Source organism: Euprymna scolopes, chromosome 20, assembly GCF_053919585.1.
Source record: "Euprymna scolopes isolate OS-2025 chromosome 20, ASM5391958v1, whole genome shotgun sequence".
NCBI lineage: Eukaryota > Metazoa > Mollusca > Cephalopoda > Sepiida > Sepiolidae > Euprymna > Euprymna scolopes.
In genome coordinates, this window is record NC_136501.1 from 10,080,536 (window position 1) to 10,103,949 (window position 23,414).

General features: G+C 32.9%; 1 protein-coding gene across 2 annotated transcripts in view; it reads left to right on the forward strand.

The window, feature by feature from the left end:
* The window catches only part of LOC145241312 (golgin subfamily A member 2-like), a 129,284-nt gene extending 108,685 nt beyond the window's left edge, over positions 1-20,599 (forward strand). For both annotated transcript variants that reach the window (XM_080104121.1, XM_080104122.1), the window contains exons 18-26: positions 890-1,003; positions 2,595-2,753; positions 5,709-5,822; positions 5,912-6,050; positions 9,276-9,346; positions 11,003-11,105; positions 13,286-13,392; positions 18,721-18,910; positions 20,040-20,599. In XM_080104121.1, coding sequence (XP_079960247.1) covers positions 890-1,003; positions 2,595-2,753; positions 5,709-5,822; positions 5,912-6,050; positions 9,276-9,346; positions 11,003-11,105; positions 13,286-13,392; positions 18,721-18,910; positions 20,040-20,392 — 1,350 coding nt within the window. In that variant the 3' untranslated portion in view covers positions 20,393-20,599. The remainder of the gene's footprint in view (positions 1-889; positions 1,004-2,594; positions 2,754-5,708; positions 5,823-5,911; positions 6,051-9,275; positions 9,347-11,002; positions 11,106-13,285; positions 13,393-18,720; positions 18,911-20,039) is intronic.
* The last annotated feature ends 2,815 nt before the right edge of the window (positions 20,600-23,414 follow it).

Here is a 23,414-nt window from a genome sequence, read left to right on the forward strand (position 1 = left end):
TTTTCTTGATTTTAATTTTATAAAAGTTTCATAAATAATTATTCCAGAGTATTGTTTTCATTTTGAAAATAATTATATAAGAAAATTTTCATTTTTCAATTAATTTTTCATAGAATTAGCTTTGTACTGATAGAAATAATTTGATGATAGAAATAATATAGTTTTTATTGAAAAAATTGGCCAGGGTTTGCGTAAAAAGAAATCAAAACTTTTGTTCAGCATCTTCCAATGTTTTCCGTAAATGATAGCATGGTTCTTATACTGCATCAGTACCAAATACTGTTTCACAATAAATCTTTTTAAATTGTACAAAAACTGAAGTTCTAAAAAGAGTAAAATGCAGTAAACTTTCCTTTTTCTTTTCATTATTCGATACTTGGTAAGATAGTTAACAAATCGATTTTTTTAAAACTATGTTGTTTTAAACAAAAACAACAGTAATTACTTCATTGTCATGTTGAAAATAGTAATATATCCAAAAATTAACAAAATTCAAAAAAAAGAAAATTATTTATAGTTAAAAGTAATTTTTACAGAAAATTAGTGGAAATTGCATTTTCTCCTAGATGTAAACACCTTGAAGATTGCGAATACAGAGACCATACTTATCTCCCTTTTCAACACTTTAATGGCGGACATTTTTTTGAAGACTATAACGATGGACCTTTTTTTTTTTTTACTAAAAACACAATTGCAGGTGTCCTACTTGATGAATTTTCATAATTTTTGGATCTGATACTATTTTCGACATGACAATTAAGTACGTTTTTGCTTAAAACAACATATTTTAAAAAGATTGATCTGTTGACTCTATTTTAACAAGCACCCACAATATTTTCAGATTTTTTTATTCACCTTTACATGCATTTTTTTTTTTTTTTTTTTTCAGAGTAACGACAGTATGGAATTGATGACCAAATTACAAACTGAAGAGTACCGATCCCATGAATTGGCTCAACGTTTAGGCCAACAGGAAGATGAACTGAAAGATATGCGTGATGCAGTAAGTACCTGCCATTTTTTTTTCCTGTCAAATATTAGTTTTGTAAGATTTTTTTTTTATACTTTACTATTCAGTTGAAAATCACGTTTCAAGTAAAAACAACTTGATAGACTTGCGTGTCATGCGGAAATATTCTCACCAAAAATTGGGAAAAAATATAGAGTAGAAAATTGCGTAGAAATTATTAAAAATGAACATTGGTTTTATATTTTCTTGATCTGCCATCGATAACAATACTAGAAGTTCCTGTAAAGTAGGAGAGATAAGTCATTCTTTCATTTAAGCAAGTAAAGATAAATGACGTAATATAAAACTACAATTTAGTAAAAAAAATGATTTTTACTTGATTTTTTGGTACTCCTGCAGTATTTTACCCACCGATTTCACGATCTTAGCCGAGCGTTGACGAACGCTTTCGGCGTTAACGCCGACGAAAGCCGAGAATTCGGAGCTACGGTGCAAGAAGAACGCTAAAAGTATGTGAATAGCAACAACATTACAAGGAAAAGATATTACACACACACACAACAAAATGGATAAAATTAATACAAAAAATTTGGATAAAATAAATCACAAACACTTACCGTAAGTTTTTTTAAAGTAAAATAAATTTATTTTGTTGAATATTTTTTTTTTTTTTTGGTTCATTTTGTTTTCCGATAGCTTTTTTTTTTGGGGGGGGGGGGTAAGCAACAGTAATAAACACTTCAATGTTTTTTTTTTTTTGTGTTTTTAACAAAACGTTATTAAACAGTAACAACAATGTTTTTTTGTTTTTTTTTTCAGTAATGTTTGTAGGGGGGGACAACAATTACTGTTTATCTTTAGTTTCGACTGGAAGATTTTCTACTGACTGTAGAGAGGCAAAGTAGGGAGCAAAGGGTTTTCAGAGGATGTGGAAAGAAGCTCCTTCCCAAACCGGGTAGCCTTCCGCGATTTGATTTATTATGGAGACAAAAGAAGGGTTGTGTCCAAATTTTTGTCTCCACATAAATTCGCATAAATATGTTTCCAACAGCTCCCGTTTTTTTTTTTTTTTTTTTTTATCGCTAAATTAAATAGCTGAAATGAAAGGCTGTGTATTTTTACTTTGAACAATAAAATAACTGAAATGAAACGCTATGTGTGTAATTTCAATGAAAATTATTCGTCTGCTGCGCGTTCGTTTGAAGCGCCCTGATTGGCTGATAGAGTATCGTACCGCTCGCCATGTTCCGGCGTTTTCCGACGGATGTCGATCAACGCTCGGCTAAGATCGTGAAATCGGTGGGTAAAATACTGCAGGAGTACCGATTTTTTTTCTAAGTTTTGATTATTCCACATATTTCAGCATTACAAGTAAGTACCTCCAAAGTGGTTTTACCTGAATTGCAATTTTCAATTGTGATGAATAGTAAAGAAAGACCGATTTAAAAAAAAAAAAATTTTTTTATCTGCATAACTTTGCGATGGATTGTGATGGAATGATATGAGTTAATGATATTAAAAAATCTGAAACATTTTTATTTCATTGAAAATTTTTGTTATTGGTCTGTTTGAGAAACACCATTTAATTTATTGATGAGGATGCAAATGCTTTCTACTTTTTTAGTTGATGTCTCGTGATTCACAATTGACGGAGATTAAAAAAAATGCTGATTCTGTACAGAAGGAGAATTATCAGCAGGAGCAAATTCAGGATAGACTTCGGCATTATGAATCCCAAGCACAGTTGGTTGAGACTTTGCAGCGAGAACTCACTGCTTCGCAGGTAATGTACCCCTTCCAACCTTCGGACACAAATTTCTCATAATTATTTTTGTGCTTAATTATTAAAATTCTTAACAAGAATCTTTTTGCATAAAAAAATTTTGGTTCTGATCCAGAATCTCTACGTTGAAAAAAAAAAAATCTTTACAATGAAATGAAAATATCCTGAACAGAAGCGTGCGTTCTATCCCAACCATTATCAATGGTCCAGAGGTCATCTCGTCAGCATCTGACAAGGCCAAACTATTTGCCAAGAACTTTGCAGCAAATTCTACCCTATGCGACAAAGGCCATCAACTCCCTGTATTTCCTCCTACAACACGCTAAGTAACATACAAATATCTGTGCGTGAGGTCGCCAAGCTAATCAAGAACCTTGATTCCAGTAAAGCAACTGGCCCTGACGGTATTCCAATTATAGTATTAAAAAAGCTACAACCGGAAATTGACCCCATACTTAGGAAACTGTTTAAGCGTTGCCTTAAGGAGAAGTGCTTTCCAACACCCTGGAAAACCTCATCAGTATGCCCTGTATTTAAGAATTCAGGTGATAAGTCATCTCCCTCTCAATACAGACCAATAAGTCTCCTGAGTGTCATCAGTAAGTAGTCAACCACCTCAGCAGAAATAACCTTCTTATTGACACGCAATATGGTTTCCGTTCTGCTAGATCTACAGCAGATGTGCTAACTGTTATATCTCGTAGAATTAGCGAATCTCTCGACAAAGGCTTCACTTCTAGGGCAATTGCTCTTGACATATCAAAGGCCTCCGATAAGGTATGGCATAAAGGCCTACTTCACAAGATTTCCAGCTACGGTATAACTGGAAATGTTTTCTCTGTCATTAAATCATTTCTCTCTGATAGGCTCAGTAGAGTAGTGGTTGATGAGCAGAAATCAGAGGCCCACATTATTAATGCTGGAATCCCTCAGGGGTCCATCCTGGGCCCAACTCTCTTCTTGATCTACATCAATGATCTCCCAAAACACATACTAAAATCATTCGTTGACATCTATGCTGATGACACGACTATCTATGGCAACACATCCAAGGCCGTAAATGGCAACAATCTCTCTGATTCTCTCTCCTCAGATCTTGAGCGCGTGGTTTAGTGAGGGAAGAGGTGGCTAGTTACCTTTAATGCATCTAAGACCAAGCTCCTATCATTACATCATAAATGCTCTGATCCCCATCTGGCATGTATTGTAATGAATGGCTCTCGTCTAGGGGAGGCCCCATGTTTTGATAAGCTTCTGGGTTTGACCTTTACTCTTGATCTGAAATGGAACACATACATCAAGTCTCTGGCCAAGGTCGCTGGGAAAATGGTGGGATCCTTCTACCGCTCCAGACGATATCTCACTACTGATGCAATTCTCTATCTATATAAAAGCCAAGTACGTCCAAGGATGGAGTACTGCTGCAATATCTGGGCAGGAGCTGCTAAAAATAGTCTATCCTGCCTTGACAGAGTACAAAAAAGACTTTGTGGCTTGGTGGGGGATGACCTTTTCTCTTTCCTGCAACCTCTCTCCCACAGAAGGGACGTTGCGAGCCTGTCTCTGTTCTATCGTTATTTCCATGGCAAGTGCTCATCTGAGCTCCATTCTCTGGTCCCTCCCCCGCCAATCTTTCACGAAAACACCCGACTAGCTGAAACAATTGCCCAAAATTTTCCCCACTATTTATCCATGCCTAAATCAAAACGTAGATTCCATGAACAAAGCTTCTTTCTTAGAAGTGCACGGCTGTGGAACTCTCTGCCACTTGACTGTCCCCCCACCCCCAAATTCAACTTGGATGTCTTCAAGTCCAACACATACAAATTCCTGATGAACTGCCCCCTTAAGTAATGACAACTATCAAATCCCCAATACTAACTATTACTATGATACTATCCCACTGATTAGTGTACACACAATGACCCTTATCCCCGAGTGGCTCCTGGGCCTTGATAAGAGGTGACCCTCATGTAAAAAAAAAAATAAAAAAAATCATATTCCAAAAATGACGTAAATTGATAAAGTAGGTTTATTTTTATGAAAAAAAAATCATTTTAAAGTGATTAATGGGAATCCATAGGAATTACAATGTAAATCCAGTAAGTATAAATTATTGTTAAGTTGGTTTTTGAGATTTTCTTTCAAAACGGTGGATGAGACCGTCATTGCTTGGATGCTCATAAAATTTAATTTTCTCATTTAAAAATAAAACTGCTTCATCAATTTACGTAATTTTTGGAATATGATATTTTTGTTTCATCACATGTCATCATATAGATTTTTTTCATGAATTTTATTTTTTTAATGTAGGGAGAATGTCTGTAATTATGATTTTTGTCTTTTGTCTGTAATTTTGATAAAATCAATGAATGAAAACAATGTCTTTAATTTCTCAAAATGTAAATTTAAAAAAAAAATCAGTTTTGGTGCTTGTTAAGATATGATCGACAGATTTTTAAAAAAAAATGTTGTTTTAAGCAAAAACAATATTACGTATTTAATTGTTATCCCAAAAATAGTAACATATCCAAAAAATTATGAAAATTGAGTAGAAAGTTATTTATAGTTCTGTCATTTTTACAGAAAATTGGGTAAAATCACATTTTTCTTAGATGTTATAAAGTAGAAAATTAGTCTACACACGGGGACATAACTACTTTGATTACTTCTTCATGGCTGCAATATTTGTTTATAGTGATAGACATTTTTTTTTTTTTTTTTTACTAAAAACACAATAGCACTTGTTCTACTCGAAGCACCAAAGTTTTTGCTGTAAACTTTTTTCTTTTTTCTTCCTTTCATCGAAAATAGTCTCTAAGCCTTTGACCACACTTGTTTATTAGTTTTTATCCCTTTCTTCACTCCTAATAAATCTTTGGTTTCACTTTCTAAGCTGTTGTGCTCTAACCCACTTCTAAAGATTTATTCTTTACAAATTTACAAATTTTTCAGGATATGATGGAAGCACTCACAACCCAAAATTCTGAGTTGCGAAATATGTTGGTGAAATCGCAAGGAAATAAGGATGTTTACGATACCACGCCCACAGACGAGAGGGACCACATTGTGAGTGTTTACGTTTCTCGCTTTGCAACAATTTTAATTTTCCTATCTTGTCTCTGTCTCTCCTGACACATTTCTATTTTTTATTCCAGATGGATTCACTTCAAGCAACAATCCGTCAATTAGAGGCTGAACGGAACCAACTAATGGAAAACCTGAAAAATCAAAGGAATTTTTCCGATGATTTGACTGTCAAAGTTGCCGACTTGCAGGAACAGGTCAGCATGTCGAGTAAGTAGATTTTCTTCTCTTTCACTGCATATCAACTTCTTTCTTTTTTTATCGAGCGAGTTAACTTTAATGACACTAGTATTAACAAGCAAGCTACGATTATAGTAATTGTGAATGTGCTACAGTGGTCGGGAAGGGGAGAGGTGGCGACTGCATTCTTGTCCATCGTGGCTCTGTTCAGTAAAAACCCTCCTCTCCATTTCTGTTTTCCGTATTGGAATGTGACGTCCTCAATTTCTGACGAGAACCTTTTATCTCTAAAATATCTAAAATTCATATAAAAAGTGGAAGGAATTTCTGTTTCTGAATTTTTGAGATGAGGATTGATTCTTTGGATTCTTTGGACCCGTGGCATAGTGGATAATGTACTTGATAAAATTTAGTTGTAAAGTTATGCTATTCTGGGGTTAAAGGTTCAATCTTCAGTACAGATGATACTCAAAATACAGGGTGTGCCAAAAGTTTTGGGCACATTTCAAGTCCTGTTTTTGACATTGAATATCTCGAGAATTATTAAGGATATAAAAATGCATCTGGTATTTTCAGAAACCTTGTAATCTCAAGTTTTTCATGGAATTTTCAAAGATGTTCAATGTGACCATCATTGGTCACATGACATCAAACCGAGAGTTCATTTCTTGCCATACGCGTCTCAGCATTTCGTTGTCAATGGGTGAAACAGCTTCTGTTATTCGGGCCTTTAGCTCATCCACAACTCTTGGAATGGGAGGCATATAGACCAAATCCCAAATCCTCACAAAAAATTGCAGGGTGTGAGATCTGGAAATCTGGGAGGCACGTTAAACAAATGTCCATGATTCATTTTTTTTCAAATTCAAGCAAAACACCTTTTCTGGTTGAGTGAACGCCATTAATGGATCTGAAAAGAAATGAAAAAAATCTTACAGAAAACTGAATGCATTTAATTTAAAATGACACCACTTACGTTTTACCATGTTCATTTTACTACAGTCATAGTTAAGCAGATATGAGGACTTGAAATGTGTGCAAGATTTTTGGAACACCTTGTACAATTGCCGATTACTTAAATCATGGCTGACAGAATGAGAGCATGCTACTTCCTGGATTAAATAAAGCATTCTGTTTGAAATTCCATGCAGATTCCTGAATTTGATAAGACTGTAAAGCAACTGGCTCTGACGGCATTCCAATTATAAAAAGTTAAAAAAGCTTCAACCAGAACTTCCCCCATACTTACGAAACTGTTTAAGCGTTGCCTTAAGGAGAAGTGCTTTCCGACTCCCTGGAAAACCTCATCAGTTTGCCCTGTATTTAAGAATTCAGGTGATAAGTCATCTCCCTCTCAGTACAGACCAATAAGTCTCCTGTGTGCCATGAGTAAGTTGCTGGAATCCATATTAAATAGAGAAATAGTCAACCACCTCAACAGAAATAACCTCCTTAGTGACATGCAATATGGTTTCCGTTCTGCAAGATCTACTGCAGATGTGCTAACGGTTATATCTCATAGGATTAGCGAATCTCTTGACAAAGGCTTCCTTTCTAAGGCAATTGCTCTTGACATATCAAAGGCCTTTGATAAGGTATGGCATAAAGGCCTACATCACAAGATTTCCAGCTACGGTATTTCTCTCTGATAGGCTCATAAGAGTAGTGGTCGATGGACAAAAATCAGAGGCCTGCAGTATTAATGCTAGAGTCCCTCAGGGGTCCATCCTGGGCCCAACTCTCTTCCTGATCTACATCAATGATCTCCCTAAACACATACTTAAATCATTCGTTGATATCTCTGCTGATGACATGACCATCTACGGCAACACATCAAAGGCTGTAAATGACAAAGTTCTCTCTGATTCTCTCTCTGATCTCGAGTGCGTGGTACAGTGGGGGAAGACGTGGCTGGTTACCTTTAATGCATCTAAAACCAAACTCCTATCTTTACATCATCAACACTCTGATCCCCATCTGGCATCAATTGAAATGGATGTCTCTCATCTAGGAGAAGCCCCATGTTTTGACAAGCTTCTGGGTTTGACCTTTACTCCTGATCTGAAATGAAACACGTACATCAAGTCTGTTGCCAAGGTCGCTGGAAAGATGGTGGGATCCTTCTACTGCTCCAGAAGATATCTCACTACTGATGCAATTCTCTATCTATATAAAAGTCAAGTACGTCCAAGAATGGAGTACTGTTGCCATATCTGGGCAGGAGCTTCTAAAAACAGCCTATCCTGCCTTGACAGAGTACAAAATAGACTTCATGGCTTAGTGGGGGATGCCCTTTTCTGTTCCCTGCAACCTCTCTCCCACAGAAGAGACATTGCGAGCCTATCTTTGTTTTATCATTATTTCCATGGCAGGTGCTTGTCTGAGCTCCAATCTCTTGTCCACCCTCGTCAATCTTTTACGAAAAACACCTGACTAGCTGAAACCACTGTCAAAAATTTTCCCCACTCTTTATCTGTGCCTAAATCAAAACGTAGATTCCATGAACAAAGCTTCTTTCTTAGAACTGCACGCCTGTGGAACTCTGTTTTGTCTGCCTGCTTCCCACATGACTAAAACTTGGGTGTCTTCAAGTCCAATGTAAACAAATTCCTGATGAACCGCCCCCTTAAGTAGACACTTTATTAAATCTCCACACTAACGTACTGTACATGCAATAACCCTTATCCCTGAGTGGCTTCCGGGCCTTGATAAGTGGTGACCACCTTATATAAAAAAAAAAATAAATAAAAGACTGAAATGTTGTGAAAATAACACTCAAAAAATGAGAAGAGTAGTCCAAAGAATCCAAATAATACAAATGGAACTAATTTGATGCCAAAAATTAAATTCCTTTTTGTTTTCCAACTAAAATAATTTGCATATATCTAAAATATCAAAACCATATTTAGCAATTTCTGGTTTTAAAGAAAAATAAAAATCGTCAAAGATATTTGCTATTAAAATCATAAAAACAATGATTTTTCTATATAAAATAAAACCTACTTTATTAATTGATGTCTTTTTTTTTTTTTTTTTTTAATATGACATCTTTGTTCTGTGTATATGAAAGATTTTTTTTCAATTTAGTCTTTGAAAATAGGTTTAATTCTAAATAATCACTAGATCTACTATGCCAAGTTCAAATTCTTGTGTTCCTATTGTGGCTGTACCCCCCCCTCCATTTTTTTTTTATTTTTAAAAATTTGTTTGTTACCTTTTCTTGATATTGCTATAAACCACTTTTTCTCTTTGTAGCAAACCCTGAAGAAAATATTGTAAGTCGTACAGAATTTGAAAAACTCAAGAAAACAATGGACTTGATTCAGGTAATAGTTATCTCCCTTTAATTTGTACCGCTATATAATGTTTACATGTTCATTTCCTTAAATGTGTTTATGCTTGTCTGTCAAACTAAAGCAGTCGTTGCCAACCACTGTACCGTGGCACATTAGCATGCCATAGAATGCTTACTGGTGTGTTGTGAAGAGGTTGTAAGTTGAAGTTACAAGTTATTACAGGTGGAAAAAAGTTTTCCTAATTTTCTAAGCAATGTTGTTGGTATTAATATATACTAGACTACCTGTGACCGGTTGGGTCGGTATGTTATATTAGCTATGGAATTCATGTATGAGTGTGACACTTGTGACGTAAAGAAAATAGTTTTTTTTTTTTTTCATAGCAGAAACATTTCTATGCAAGTATATTAAAATGAAAAAATCACAGACAGATCACTCAAACATGGAAAAATAAAAATCCTCCCTATTCGTGTAAAGTTACCTATTTTTTCGAATTATTGCTCAAAAATCGAAAATTAAACATGATTTTCCTACGAATCAGACGCCGCCGAAAGTCATTTAGCAGCAAAAACGTGCATGAACCTACCGATGAGAAATATAAGAATGAAAAACCCATTTTGGAATCCTTCAACCAAGTTATAGAAACTTAAAATCTAAAAAAAAATAATTAATAAAACCTAAAGCAAAAGAATAAAACCTAAATAAATAAAATAAGATAAAACTAATGTTGAAACAAATTAGTAAATGTGTCAACAAATTCACCATTCTCACACAACTATTTTGTATCTAGAAATGTAAACATAAAGAAGGAAGGAAGGAAAAGGGACGGATAGAGAGTAGTAGTAGTTTTGGCTTTACTACAATTGTTCTTATATTTGTCAACGGGTTGAAGTTGTTTAGTTGTAAGAAAATAGCGACAGTATAGTTGTAATAAAGAATAGTTGCAAAACACCCCCACTCTTTCCATGTTAAATAATAATTTCGAAATAACGTTAATATTTCAGTGCACAGGTCAAAATCTGCAAAAGAAGCGATTTGTGTTTATTTGTTTACGTTGTTATGCGTTCATGTTTATGCGTGCATGCGCAATCAGATGTCGTAAACTGGAAAGTGGGTTACATCACTTGTTACAAGGTCATTTGAGTTTTATAATTAGATATTAACACATTACTTGCATGATATTGATGCTTAAATGATGAAAATAAAATGTTATATAAATTGTTTAGATTGTCAGATATTTTGAATTTTCCTTCTCCAATTTGTGTTGTGAGCAGCTAAACATTGCCTAATGAAGTAATGGTTTTAAGTTAGATGACACCTTACTACTGACCTTAACCTTGATTTCAAACAGAACTTTATTATTTTATTGCAAAAAAGACTTTATGAGTAGAAAATATAGATTTTTTGTGATAGGTGTCTTGTAAGAATTTAAAGAACTCAATAGTGTGATGTCATGCAAAAAAGTTTGGGAACCAATGCACTAATGAATATCATTTGTAGATTTGTTCAATGTCTCTATAAGAGGTAATAATGTTCACCTTGATCCAACACGCTTAATTTTGAAATAGCATTTTCATCATTAAACGTAAAGAATATTACTTTTTATTTTCTTTTTAATTTTTGAATTTCTTCATTTTCTAGTTTCTTTCCTTTCTTTGTTGCTAAATTTTTTTTTTTTTTTTTTAGGAGAAATACACGAGGGCGATGCGAGACAAAGCCGATTTGTCTGATAAGGCTGATCAACTTGAACATTTGGTCTTACAACTTCAGGGAGAAACCGATACAATAGGTTCGTATCATTTTGTTGATTTCCTTTGAAAAAGCTTCTTTCATTTAGTTTTATTTGTGTTTTTATAGTCATCTAGTCTCATTTCAACTTTTGATAAAGCAAATTTGTAAATAAATATACAAATATTTATAATCTCACAGAATATATAATTGTCCAAAATTCCACCTGTTTTAATCATATCGTCAATTTTTATCCTATTTTAATCTCACACACACATATATATATATATATATATATATTCATATATGTATATATATTCAACTTATTTTATTGTTGGGTTTACTACCATATTTTTTGCTTTATCAAAGAATCATCCTGTCTCCACTTGGACTTCATAAATGTCTGATGGAGCCTCTGTTTAAAAAAATCTATTCTTAACAAAGAAAAAAGTGCAAATATAAAAAAGTCAAATAAGTGAAAATCACTCCAAAATCAAAATAGAGCATTTTTTCATTTTTAAATTATTTTTATTTATTTTTTTTACAATTTGATGCACAAAATAACCTGAACAGCAATGATCTTTTCACTCTTGCATTTCTATCACCAGCTTTCTTTGTACATTGATCCGTTGGTTGATCACACTTCAATTTTTCAGCATATTCATTTTTGATACGGATTAATTGGCATTATTTTTTTAAAGTTTAATTTGAAAATTTTATAAAGTAATGCTGCATAATTTTTTATTAAATGAAAATGATTTTATTAAATGAAAAATCATTTTTTTAAAAATTTATTTAACGGAGACTTTCTGTGGCATTAATCTTTTAATAAAGACTAGCATGGGTACCCGGCATTGCCCAGGTGTGGAGAGTTGGTATAATAAGGCTATTGAGCAATCCAGCCCTAAAAAAAGAAATGTTTCAATCAAGATAACAGTAAGTGCTCGTACAAAAAAAAAAAAAAAAAAATTAGCTGCATTAGCCAGGCTGGAACCTGTTGATGGTCAGAGAATTAATGTTTTTGGCCAATTTTTGGATATTTGTCGTCAAAAAGGTTGATCTTTCTAACAATACCAATTTTATCGGTGTTCGTTGCATGTGTCGAAAGTTTTTGGCAGACATACAAACACACAAATAACACACACACGCACACACACACTAACGCACATTTTGCCTTCTATATAATAGAAGACTTTATTTTGTCATTTTCCTCATTTTGTTGGTGTTTAGGATGCATGCCAACCATACAAACATGACATCTGACTTGGATACAAACATCAACAAGACTGAGCATACAATTTTTCTCCTCTAGCATTCATTCTCCAATAAACTGAGAAAAAGAAAAAAATGACAAAGTAATAAAATCTTTGATAAGAGTGGATACCATTGAAAGACTCAGAAAAAAAAAGTTCAAAAATAATTTTTCATTAAAAAAAAATAAAATGATACAGTATTTCTTGGTTTTCTAAAATGTTCACATTTACATAATTTTTGGTGATTAAATTGAACAACTGATTTAATTGTTTCTCCATTGAAATCCTAAATTATTTCTTCAATAAGAAACATTAATGAATGAATATTAACTGATATTACCTGAATCTAAAAAACATAAAATGGATTTTTCTAATGAACCGAAAGCAATTAATAGTTGATCTTCATGTTTTTTCAGTTCTTGTTCAGAATTTTTCCTATGCTAAACAAAGGAGAAATTTTTATAATGTACATACACGCCTATGGCAAAGCAAAAATATCATATTCATAAAATCATGTAAATTAAGTAGTTTTATTTTTATAAAGAAAATCATGGTTTAAGCGATTAATAGGAATTTGTAGACATTACGACAAATGTTGCAAATTTTGAATTATTGAGTTATCTCCCTTGCGTTTTTATAGATTTTTCAAAATAGTGGATGAGACGGTCACTTGTTCAGTATTCCTAAAATTTGATTTTCCTTAAAAATAAAACTACTTGTCCAATTTATGTGATTTTGGAATATGTTTTTGTTTTATGGGTTTGTACATCATACAGATTTTTCTTTTGTTTTGAATACGGGATTAATTTTGGACAAGAGCATTTTTCGTTTTCATGTGTTCACATCGTCAGTTTGAAGTGGCATTTTTATGGGCTAACACAAAATTTGAATCTTAAGAATGGTTCTGTTCTTTTTATTACCGAAATATCTCTCAGACATGAAAAGAATAACTGACGTTACTTATATTTGTTCAATTTTGTTTTTTCAGGAGAATACATTTCTCTTTATCATCACCAACGAGCCTTATTACAGCAACGGGAGTTTCAAAAGAACGATTATATTTCTCGACTTGCAAAAGACCGGGAAGATTTGCAGGTTTGTTTAGCATTGCCATTTGCTATTGTCTCTCCTTTGTATTGAAACCTTGATTTTTCAGAGATTCTAGTGATAGGAAGCATTCATTTTAGTAATCAACAATAAATAGCTCGAGTTGTGGCATTAACAGACATTACTAAGTAGTATTTATTGCCAGACAGTAATCCATTATATTTCAGAAGTAGATTAGTTATTCCACAACACTTAAAGATTCCCTTGATTTCTTTCATTGACTTTTGATAAACAAAATAAAAAACAAAAAAGAAGCAAACTTTCATTCTCTTTCTCCATTTAATGTCATCTTTCCTTTGTCTTATAGTCAGGCGACGTTTAATATTTAGCAAACTCTTTCTCCAGTCCTCACTTGCTGTTCAACTGGTCAGCTGTCTCCAGTCTTGTCCAATTACTTACTTTCTTGGCTGACCAATTTTCTTGCAATTCAGAACATCCATGCTTTTGTGTCAGTTTATCTAAGAGGAAGAGCAAGTCACATGATCATAAGATGTAACCGATTTGTTCTTAGAATAATATGTTGGGTAAATGTGCTTTCAGCAAATTGTGTTGGTTTCGTATTATTTGGATTCTTTGAACTACTGTTTTCATCTTTGGTGTTATTTTCACAACGTTTCGGTCGATGTAATCTTCAACCTTCCTCAGGTGTATATTGTTGAACTCCGAAATCTGCATGGGATTTCGAATGGAACCCTTCATTTAATCCACAGTGATAGCATGCTCTCATTCTGTCAGCCATGACTGGGTAGAAATCCTAAGCAATTCGCAGTTGTATTTTGAGTGTTGCTTGCACTAAAGATTCAACTTTTAACCTTCAACAGAGTGTTACTTTATAACTGAATTTTACCAAATTTCATAACATGGAAAATACAAATGATAGCTTGAGTTCCAATTTACTTGCCTTTCCACGAGGGCAAAGTTAGACACAAGGCTGATTTTTAATGTGTGTGTGTGGGGGGGGGGGAGGGGGGGATCAAGTTCTTCAAAAAAGGGACACTGGATTCCAAATAAAAAAACTCAGTTCATGAAGATCTTCTCTTCACCGACCGAAGACACAACAAATTTCGAAAGTTGAGAATAGTTGTAGTTTTTTTGAATCGCACATAACTATGCGAGTCTGATTTTCACAAATCTTTGTAGATAAGGAATTAAATGTTGATAAAAACTTTTTAGTAATTGTTTTGTTGCCTTCAAACTTTGTCTGGATTTATTCAGGAGGGGGAGAAGTCATTAAAACTTTCATTTTGGCATAGATTTGGTCTAAGCATGGCTAGTGTCAACCATTTTTTTTTTTTTTTGTAAAGATTGAAAAAAAAAAAACAAAAAAAACTGAACAAACGTTTTATTTCTCTCTCTTGCATAAAAAAAATGGCAGTTATTTTTCTGTATTTACCTAGCATTGCTAGAGTCATTTCACTTAAATTTTTGTTTATTTGTATTTTTTTTTTAGTAATAATTAAATTTTCAAAGTTCTAATTAGAACTTTGAAAATTTAATTATTACTATATTGCTTGATCTCTGTTTACTTGCCTCTGCATGAGGGAAGAGTTGGACACAAGGTCAGTTTTTAACATGGAAAAATCTAGCTGCTCAAAAAGGTACAATCTGGATTGGGATAAAAATAAGTGCATCAGTCTAGATGGATTTCTCTTTTACTGACTGAGGACACAACAGTTGGAGTGTAGTATCAAAGCAGATACTATACTTTGATCTTAACAAAATTGTCATTAAATTATCAATTAAATCAACTTCTAAAACGGTAACTAATTGTTTTTACAGTAATGTTGTAATATCTATTTGAAAAATTATTAAATGTAAATAGCTTTTAAAATTTTCAATCTTGATACATTGCTCACAATTTTAATGCCAGAAATGACTGTTCAGTAGTTTAAATGCTTTCAAATTTTGAAGAATCATAAAGTCATTCATTTTCTTTAAAGAAAAGATAAGAATGGTTAATTTGTTTATGAAAAAATTAGAAATACATTTTGGTGAAATTAAATTTATAATGAAATAATTAAAAAAAAATTTACTTCATTACATTTTTAGGTTATAGTCAGCTGGCATACTTCCTAACTTCCGGTGTGACTGCTACCAGAATTGGTGACAAGGCAAATCAATTCCTTCACATTTATTGTTCTTTAGTATTTCTATTGTGAAGTGATTTATTGAAATAAAATTTAAAAAAGAAATTATTGAAAAGTATACAATAAAAAAATAACAAAATTATACAAAAAAATTAAAAAACATTATTGAAATGTACACAATAAAAATTAACAAAATTCTACAAATAAAAACGCAATTCATCTTTATTTGCGCTTTTAATAACAAAATTAAAAAATAAGTTAATTTATTTATTTGAAATTTTATAAGAATGTTTATGAACTTATAAAAATAAGTTGTTTTTTTTTTAATTTAAAAAATAAGTTTTTTTATTTGAATTTATATAATAAATATATGTTAATTGAAGTATAAAAATTAAAGTATAAAAATAATGGAAAAATGTAAAAAAAAAAAAGAATACATACACAGGGGAGATATAGATGTGAAAAGTGAAGGAACTGATTTGCCTTGTCACCGCTTTAGGTAGCGCTATGACAGAAGTTAAGTATGTTAGCTGACTATAACCAATCTTTAATTTCAATAAATACTTCTAATAAAAAAAAAAATCAATTCATGTGTAAGTCATGTAGAGATGAGAAAAAAAACATACCCATGAAGTTGTCGCATAATTTATCGATAATCCATACATTTGAATGTTAAAAATCAGTTGCAAATTGTTTATCAATTTGTGGCCGCTTTTCCCTCTATCAAGAATAGAGAGTTGGACCTTAAAAATATTTCAAAGTAATCAAAACGTACTTTAATGGTGAAAACTGTATGAAAAATATAGTTTTCACAAGTCATTTTTATCCCTGTTAAATTTCTTCCCATTAGTGGGTCTTAAAATACTAAAAAATATCTACCTCTTTATAGAATTTGCAGCAAGTTTGATTAAAATGAAAGACTAAAGATTCTCTGAAAGTGTGCATGGAGCAATGTTGATATTCTCTTAAAACCCTTTAACATTTGAAATGTTTAATCCCAAAATACTTAAAATTGTTTTCTCTCTCTCTCTCTCTCTCTCTCTATATATATATATATATATAATGAACTCATTTTCCCCTATGATTTTAACCTTAATAGGATTAAAAATCAAGACATTTAATGCAAATGTAATATGCACAAACTGCAGCACAATATCTGAGGTGTGTTATAGGCATATTATCTCTCCACTTCCTCGATAATTGTAGATTCCTATATTTTTTCTGTTGAGTTTACTGCCACAATCGGTTAAAATCAATGGAAGTAGTAAAATCTTTCCTCTCTAATTAATTCCTCCTTCCCCCGCCACCACTTACACTGTTTCCGGGATTGTTCACAAGAGACAGTTACGAAGGAACACCAGTTTGGGTTTTCTTTGCTTCGTAGTTGCTTAAAAAAACTGGAATGGAATTTTAACGTTCCTTTTAGTTCTATGCTTTCTACTGGGTGATGCCATTTTTTTTTTTCGCTTTATTTCGTTTTGTAGTTGCTTAAAAAAAATGGGATGGAATCTTAACATTCCTTTTTGTTCTATGCTTTCTACTGGGTGAAACGCACCATGGACTTAATCGAAGGGTTATTTATGCCATTTTTTTTTTTTTTTTTTTTTCGCTTTTTGCTGTGTTTTTTGTTTTTCCGAACATGTTCATTTTCTTCCCTTATTTTTGCTTTTTCCGATTTCTTTTTTAAAGAAGTTTAACATTTGTTTGCTGTTTATTTGTTTTGTTTTGGTTTTTCTGATTTTTTTTAAAGAAGTTTAACTTTTTTTTAAAAAAATATTTAAACAGGGTTATTACTTCGCTTATACTTTACTTTACCCCCCCCCCCTCCTTACACACACACGTACCTCCAAACACCCGGGCAACACCGGGTACCTCCGCTAGTTATAGATAAAATAGTTATCCATGGATTCGTGTTTTGCGGCTTGCTGTACTGAGGTTTGATCCTACAACCACTGTTTGTGATTGTTACACTATGAAGTCTTGGCTGAAATTACATGCTATTTTATTGTCTTTAATTTATGTTAAGTTTTTTGTTTTTATCTGGCGATAATTACATTTAGGTATGATTTACTCCCCTCTAAATGTAGGCCGACTAGAATGTAAGGGAGATAACTTAAAAAATAAAAAGTCATACCGAAATGGAGTTATCAGAAAAAACAAAATCTTGACAAAGAACTTGACACACACATATAATATGGACAATTGATTTCGATGTATGATTTTCACACAGCAACTAAGTCATCTGAAACCCACACAAATGATTTGTTTATAGTGTGAAGGTTTTGTGTAAAACCATTTATACTTTTTGGGACAACTGATAAACTCAGTCGTGCAAATGTGTACAATGGACAATAGCCCTCTTTTAATTTTCCTTCTAGATGTATGTCTTAGTGAAGACTGATGGTGCATTTATCTCAGTGGTTTTTACACATGCCCCCAGTTATTAAACCTGGAAATTTCTGTCTTGGTGCAATACATTCAGGTTGCTTTACTTCGATGATCTAATTAAAATCAGTGTGTCAACCTGATTCTGATTCTCCCTCTTATATGGATGAGAGCGATATAGTGAAACCTGAAAATGCAACTTTCATGATTAAATTTCTAGATTGAGAAGTGTTGATTTTGTGGAGTTAATCCCTACTAGAGGGCCTTAGAAATAGATAAAAAATTGGTACAACTTAGAATTTAAATAACAGTGTGTCAACCTGATTCTGATTCTCCCTCTTATATGGATGAGAGCGATATAGTGAAACCTGAAAATGCAACTTTCATGATTAAATTTCTAGATTGAGAAGTGTTGATTTTGTGGAGTTAATCCCTACTAGAGGGCCTTAGAAATAGATAAAAAATTGGTACAACTTAGAATTTAAATAACAAGAACCCAAGTTTTCCCAGCTGGGCAAACTTGAGTCCTTGTACTGGAAAAATATCCAGTAAATAAAACCTTGTTTAGTAAATCGTTATTTTTTTGCATTTCCATGCATCAAACATCCGCTGGGTCATAAGCTCCATACACCAAACATCCGCTGAGTCATAAGCTTCATTTCGGTACCGTACTTGCCTGGGTGGGTTGTCTGTAGGCTTAGATAAACCACGTCACACACACACACACAGACAGACATTAGGAAAATTTATAATATTTTGTAATTTTTAGTAGACAGCATTTCTCATCTGAATGAAGATGAAATGATTGCATGTTTATTGAAAATTGTAAATTTTTGTGTTTCAGGGCAAACTGTCAAAACTGCAAGGTCTTGTGGTTCAAATGTTTGGTGAACGAGGCGTTGATGCCAAGAGTGTCCTTGCTCAGACCAATGCATATCACATGTACCACAATTGTCATGAGGAAGAGAAAGCAGGGCATGAAGATCCGCATTTCCCTGCTCCAATGGTTAACGGAGAAGGGAAATATCCAGAAGGTGCGTTCTAAACTATTTTCCTTTTTTCAAATCTCGGTCTTTGGCAACAGCCAAACAAATTCTGGCAGAACAAAACTAGAGATGGCTTCTCAAAATCTTGTCTGAAAAGTCATGTTCACTATCATGAAAGATAAAAATGACTTTACTTTCATTTCTTTCTAATTATTTTATCTTTTTTTTTTCTGCACTTTTTCTCCTCTTTTTAATCCTCCCTCATTTTTTTCTTCACCTTTTTTGTCCCTTTTTTTAACCCGTTTTTATTTCTCATCTTTTCTTTATTCCTTTCTCTTGTTTTCTTTTTCTCTCTCTCCCTCCTTTCTCTCTTTTTTCTCTCCTTGTTTTTCTTTCTCAATTTGTGCTCTCTTCTCTCTCTCCTGTTACCCTTGCGCTCTCCCTCTTTCTCTTTGCGCTTGGTATTGCAAGACTCATTTCTACAAGTTCATACATTATCAAACAAATAGAATTTAAGCAAATTTCACAATCATTTTTAAGAGGGTTCCAACACTTTTGGTGAGAAGTTGATGAATTTTATCTTTTCTTCAAAGTAATGATGCAATAAGCAGAACTATTATAAATTTTAAAATTAAATTATTTGCTGTCCTATTTATAGGACAGTGGAATCTAATATATAATTACTACATGTTCTTTAAGGTTTTATATAGCGTTCATTTTAGTCAATGAGAATGACCTCAGAGTAATTATGCAGTAAGCAGTACTATTATATATTATCTTATAAATGTTAAAATTAAATTATTCGCTATCCTATTTATAGGACAATGTTATCTAATGTGTTAATTCATTGAAAGTAGTTACAAAAGCAATAACCTCATATACCTCCTCCTTCTAAATGCGTTACAAACTGACTGTGATCATATTTTGAGTGTTTATGATTAACTTACATTGACAGTCTTGCCAAATAATGTTAAGCAACGTTGATCCTGGTTAGTACTTAGATGGGTTAGAATATTCCTTAAATCAATTTTTGTACTTTTTTTAAACTTAGAAGAGTTTTATATTTTTTTTGTTGTGGTTTTAACACTTGTATTTTTTTTTCATTGCAAAACTTTTAACACTTGTATTTTTTTTTCATTGCAAAACTTTTTTTTTTCATTTTCTTTTCATTCTTCAGACTGGCCAGATTACAGCAGTTCCAACTCCTCTGAAAGCCTTGTGGAAGCCATTGTTGGTGGTGAAACCACACTGGAAGGCGATGAACAAACGACGGATCTGCCTCCCCCTCCGCCGCCACCTGATTCGTTGACTGAGCAACAACAACAGTTGAACACTTCCTCCTCTTCCTCTGTACCTCCTCCTCCCACCACCATTGACAATGAAATCCCCCTGCACATGGAGAACAACCAGACGGCCAAAAGGATCATGGACTTGTTCTCCGAGATTGACAGCAATTTGTGTGATACTGTTCCTTTCAACCGTAAATTCCTGCCCTGCAAATACTGTAAAGGTAGTGTGAAGGACTTGTAGAAAGAAAGAAAGGATTGGGGTGGGGGTTATCTATTTATAGATGTATATTGTATATACAGACATGCATACTCACATATATGTAATGGAGCTATTGTCAGCTATTATATATAAAAATTTAAAAACAAATCTATTCAGAAACTCTAATCATATTTTATATGCAAACCTTTATGGAAATTTGTTGACAATAAAATGTTAATAAAGTTGAAACTTTTTTTGTTTTGGGGTTTGAATGTCCCCACGGACATGTAACTCCCCCACTCCTTACAAAAAGGAATACCATTCAGTTTTATTACTCCTAACCCTAGCCTGTTGATATTGATGGTATTATGAACAAATTCCAAAATGTAGGCACCATTGTTTTCACTGTGATGATGATTGGTGATATCAGCATCATTGTTATGAGCAACAAAGTAGAAGGCATGAAACCACACTTTCCATTGTAAAATCTTATTTAAGTCTTGAAGAAGAGTTAATGTCACTGTGATATCCAACAATGTCGGATTTCGTTTTTTTTTTGGGGGGGGGGGTTCTTTTTCTTTTTTTCCTTTTTTTTTTTTTTTTTTTTAAATGGTTTTGCTCAAAATGTCAACTTTTTGTCACATTGTTGAAAACACAATCGCAAGCTTAAAAGTTTGTTTTATATAACTATGGGAAGATGAAAAATGCCATTCATTTTGAAATTGAAAAATTCAGTGCCTTGAAGAAATCTTATTCCTCAAGAAGGAGAAAAAAAATTCTTTAAGCTTTTGTTAACAATAACAACAACAACAACAACAAAAAAGACCCTTTATAAACTCTGAATTTCAGAAAGCAACTCAACATCCGGTTATTCTTGATGACATTTGTTTTTTGTTTTTTTTTTTAGATTTTTGTTGGAAGGATGAATCCATATTTAACTTTTTTTTTTGATGAGGGGAACATTATACTTGCTTGCTAACAATCATAGTCTCCCCCTATCTCCTCCTATCCCTCATCATACTCCCACTCTTTTCCATATCTCCTCTTTTTCCCTATCTCTTTATTCCCCATCCCCTATGCCATTATATCCCCCATCACCCCTATCCACCCTCTCTTCACTATCTCTTTTCCCTTACACCCCCCCCCCATATCCTCCCGATCTACCCTGATCCCATATCCACCCTCCTCTCTGTCTAAACATTAGAAAAGAAGTTTTTTCTCTATTAACCCTTGATCCTTACCTTTGTTGAATCCAACAAGATATTTCTCCAATTTATGTGTTCAAACAAAATGTTTTTCAAACTGATCCTGACAGACAAAACCTCTTATAGGGATACTTGGACACGTCTAAGATGGATTCTAATAAAATACAAAATGCAAATAATAGCAATCTACTTTTTTTCTTTTTAATGCATTTTAGTTTTCCAAAGTATGTATGTGTTTTTACTCCCACCCCTGAACCCAATATTACTATTTAATCTGGAAGTAGGCAGTGGATGATAGTTAGTCTCTTTTTTTTTTTTTTTTTTTCTCTCTCAATTTCTGTTTCTCTCCTAACAATTAAAAAATATTCATATTGCTTTTTTTTTTGTTTCCCACACACACACACACACAGACAGAGTGAATGTTTTGCCTTCGTCTTAGAAACAAAAAGAATGATAAAATATAAAATTCAAATGTAAATCCATCTTTGTTGTTGTATATATGTACATTATTGTTTTTTTTTTGTTTTTTGAATGAAATAAATTTCTTGAAATGTCTATGAAAAGAAAAAGTTGATTTCTCTTTCTGACAATTGAACTAATAATCTTTCGATTCATTTTTTAAAAAGTTTTTTATTTCTTTTATTTTCTATTTTTAGAACATTCGGTTATTATCCAGAATCCACCCTATATTAAAAAATTAAAAAAATCTGTATGATGTACATACTCATGACAGAACAAGAATGTCTTATTCCAAAAATGACAATAAATTCAAGTAGTTTTATTTTTAACTTAGAGAAAATCAAACTTTATGAGTAAGCAAAAAGGGACTCTCTTGACTCGCCATCTTAAAGAAATAAGGGTAAATAACTCTACAATAATTTAAACTTGCGAGATCAACTGTGTAATGCTTATGCTTTCCTATTAATCATTTAAAATCATTTAAAAATGATTTTCTTCATAAAATAAAACTACTTGATTAATTTATGCGATTTTTGGAATATGACTTTTTCATTCTGTCACAGGTACATACAATTATAAAGATGTTTTCTGTATTTTTTGTTTTTTAATATGAGATAATTCTGGACAACTACTGAGTACGTTTTTTAGATTCATCTGATGAAATATTTACTAGATTTTAATCTGTTAAATATTTAATCATAATTTGTAAAATTATATGCATAGGATGTTCATAAGTTATGTGGGAATTTTTAATTCACAAGCAGTTCCCAACTGCAAGCATATCCACTGAGGATAGTGCAATCCAAACATAGCTTAGTTATAGTACCAAAGCCAACACTTTTTTACACCCATTCAACTTTGTGAAACCAGATGCCTCGACCAGGATGCATGGTGGGGGTGGGGGTGTGGTTGACCAGCAGAGTTGATAAGTTTTGCACAGCCTAAATGAACCACTTTACAAGGCAAACAGAAGCTCAATCCCACTGTCCGGCTCGGGCAATACCAACCTGTAGACATGTTAATCTATTATATAAAGGGCAAATGTCTATGTCCACTAAAAACTTTTGTCATCTGCATCATAAAGGCATGAACATGGCATCGTTAGAACACGGCATCTCTCGGACAAAAAATAGAAAAATTGGAAAAATCATTGTTTATTTTGTGTAGAAATGTCGGTTTGTTTGAAATTGGTGTGGGGGGGGGGAGATAAAAACCTTGCTTTTGACACATCGTTCTGTTCTTTTGTTTTAAATAGCTAAATTTGCGATATTATAACATCTATGTCTTCATGGGCCTATTGATAAAAGCATTCGTCTAAATTATGCGAGTTCATGCTTGGCATGCATCATTTTTTCTTTTGTTTTTTTTCTGTTTTTTTGCTTACAAAATTTTGCTTTTGG